This window comes from Teleopsis dalmanni, unplaced genomic scaffold, assembly GCF_002237135.1.
Source record: "Teleopsis dalmanni isolate 2A unplaced genomic scaffold, ASM223713v2 unscaffolded_contig_4755, whole genome shotgun sequence".
NCBI lineage: Eukaryota > Metazoa > Arthropoda > Insecta > Diptera > Diopsidae > Teleopsis > Teleopsis dalmanni.
In genome coordinates, this window is record NW_024036137.1 from 1 (window position 1) to 2,640 (window position 2,640).

At 35.5% G+C, this 2,640-nt stretch overlaps 1 protein-coding gene across 1 annotated transcript; it reads right to left on the bottom strand.

The window, feature by feature from the left end:
* Window positions 1–59: 59 nt before the first annotated feature.
* LOC119665368 lies at window positions 60–1,819 on the bottom strand (the record flags this gene model as incomplete). The annotated part of the gene is made up of 2 exons (XM_038074610.1): window positions 1,048–1,819; window positions 60–972 (listed from the first exon to the last, which is right to left on the bottom strand). Coding segments are annotated over exons 1-2 (1,685 nt in total), but the record flags the coding sequence as incomplete, so codon positions are not given.
* Window positions 1,820–2,640: the final 821 nt, after the last annotated feature.

Consider the following 2,640-nt stretch of genomic DNA (forward strand, 5'->3'; position numbering starts at 1 on the left):
TCTGCCATATCGCTGGTATATTTGCTGCTCCATAAACTGCACGTGTTGGACGTACTAACCCATGCGTGATTGTGTTTAAAGTTAATACATGTGCAAATTCTTCGTCAATTGTAAGATGGGTGTATGCATCTGTTACATCAAGATGGCAAAAAATTGTTGCATTTTTCATTTTATTAAATAAATCTTCCGCTTTCGGAATTGGATGTTCATCAATTATCATTTGCGGGTTAACTGTAGGTTTGTAATTGCCTGTAATGCGAATACCACCGTTTTTCTTTGCAACAATATGCGTAATCGAAGCCCATTCCGAATGATCTACTCTCTTGTAATGCCCCAATTGAATCTTTCGATCAATTTCTTTGCCGTAAGCATCTTTTAATGCCATTGGAACTTCGCGTGGTCGTGCGAACACTGGAGTAGCTCCCTTTTTAAGATGCACTTTAGCAGGTGGACCACTAAGCTTCCCAGCCGTTTCACTAAATACGTTCTTAAACCTCTCGATCAGTTGTTGGAGCCGCTCTCGCTGGTTTGTAGACAGTTCTCGCTCTGAGGAGTTTATTGAATTAATATGGTTGGACGAAGAAAAAAATTCAGAAAAGTTATTCTCTCTCGCAAATTGTGATATCCATTCCCTACCGCAAAGTGTATCACAATCTCCTTCCACGACATACAGACTTAACCGTCGTACTATTTTACCCACTGACGCGGATACTACAATCCGTCCTACGCAATTAACCTTATGACCCGTGTAGCTTGTGAATCGCCTATCACTTTTAAGCAACTTACAATTCGGTCTTATCGATCGAAGAGTTCTGTAACTAATTACCGCGCATGGAGCGCCGGTGTCTAATTCCATTTGAATTTCCTTTCCATCAATTTTAACATGAACCATCATTCTTCCTACCGCCGCCTTGAGTGCATTAATACCAAGTATTTGTTGAACTGGTTCGGGATCATCCTCTGCTATTTGATCTAATTTCGTTCTTCATACTTTAGCAATATGACCGACTTTCCCACACGCAAAGCATTTAGACTTATTGAACTTGCACTCTTTTCTGAAATGCTGACCACCACATCCATAACAATTCACTGTTTTCTCTTTTGTCATCCGCATCGCTTTTTCATGATTTTCACTAAAATTACGTTTTGTTTTTATTGGGGCGCAACCTAGCTTATATGTTGGTTCACTTGGTTGCCCTAACTCTGTACCCTTAACGTCTGTTGTTGTTTTTTGCGCTCGCTCGATTGTATGCGCAATTTCATACGCTTCAGTAAAATTTTTTGGTTTCCTAATTACTATTTCATCACAAATATTGCGAGATTCAACCCCATATAGCAATTGCTCCACCAACATTCTATCCAAGAAATCTTCATACTCACAGAATCTAGCACCTTCTTTTAAGCGAAGCACAAACTTAGAAATTGATTCTCCCTTCTCTTGTTTATTCCGTGTACCATCAAAATGGTGAATTAACATATTTTTAATTTCGTTGTATGTAAACATATCAGTTGGACTAGCGAGAATTTTAAGAGCATCGTTGAGTTCTGCTCCCATGTATACACGTACATACTCTCCTTGTTCGGCTTCCGGTATCTTGCTCAAATTTAACGCCCAGTCCATACGCGTGAAATAATCCTGCACTGAGGATCCTTCTCCTAATTTAAATTCTGCAATCTTAAATGGTGGTGGTTTAGATGTCATCGAACTTGCGTTTGAATTTGTTAAATTGTTAACAGCAACCGCTTCCGTCACCGCCATTCGAATCGCACCTGCGAGTGATTCCATCATGGTCTTCATTTCGCTTGCTGTGAGACTCATTTTTTTGAATCCCACTTCTGACACCACTTTTGTATTTCAACTTTATTCATTCAAGTTACAGATAAGAATAAAATTTTTACATTTCTACTTCATAATAATAAACTATTAACAAACACTACTCAGTTAAAATGACAACTGTCAAACTTCATAAATAATGTTGCTAGTGTATAAAATTCATACACAACAAAAACACATGTCAACGTTACAGCATCTAGTCTTCTCCAGGTGGTTGCAATACCTAGACGGCTAAAAAGGAAAACAGTGGCAGACTTAATGGACAGCGAGTAGCAAAATAGCTTAATTTTTTTTACCCTTAAATATTCAAATCAAATTGCTTATTAGTACCTTTTTTTTTTTTGTTATTTGTACTAGGTGCAATATTAAAACGATTTTTGTCTTATTTGAAGAATTGTTAATAAAAAACAAAACAACATTTGTATCTGTGGTGTTCTATAGTTTTTTATAAATATTGGTATTCTCTCAACGGTCGAGATATATTGTTTATAAAAATTGTTAATGGTTAGTTTTTAAAAAAAAATGAAATTTTTTGGATATTTTCACAAATGTTTAGAATCAAATTTTTAGCAGTTTTATCTAAACCATCTATTTTTAATAATTTCTTAATTTGTTCAAATTTTGAATAATCTCTCTTTTTGTTGTGATGATATAAAATATAATCGTTTGGTCGTTTCATATCTATTTCAGTATTTTTAATTACTACTGTAGTTTCTTTTGTATTTAGTAATCTTACATTAAGACTGAAAAGTTTTCGGAAATTCTCATTTAAAATTCGCGCGCTGTATATTTTTCGATATTTTAAG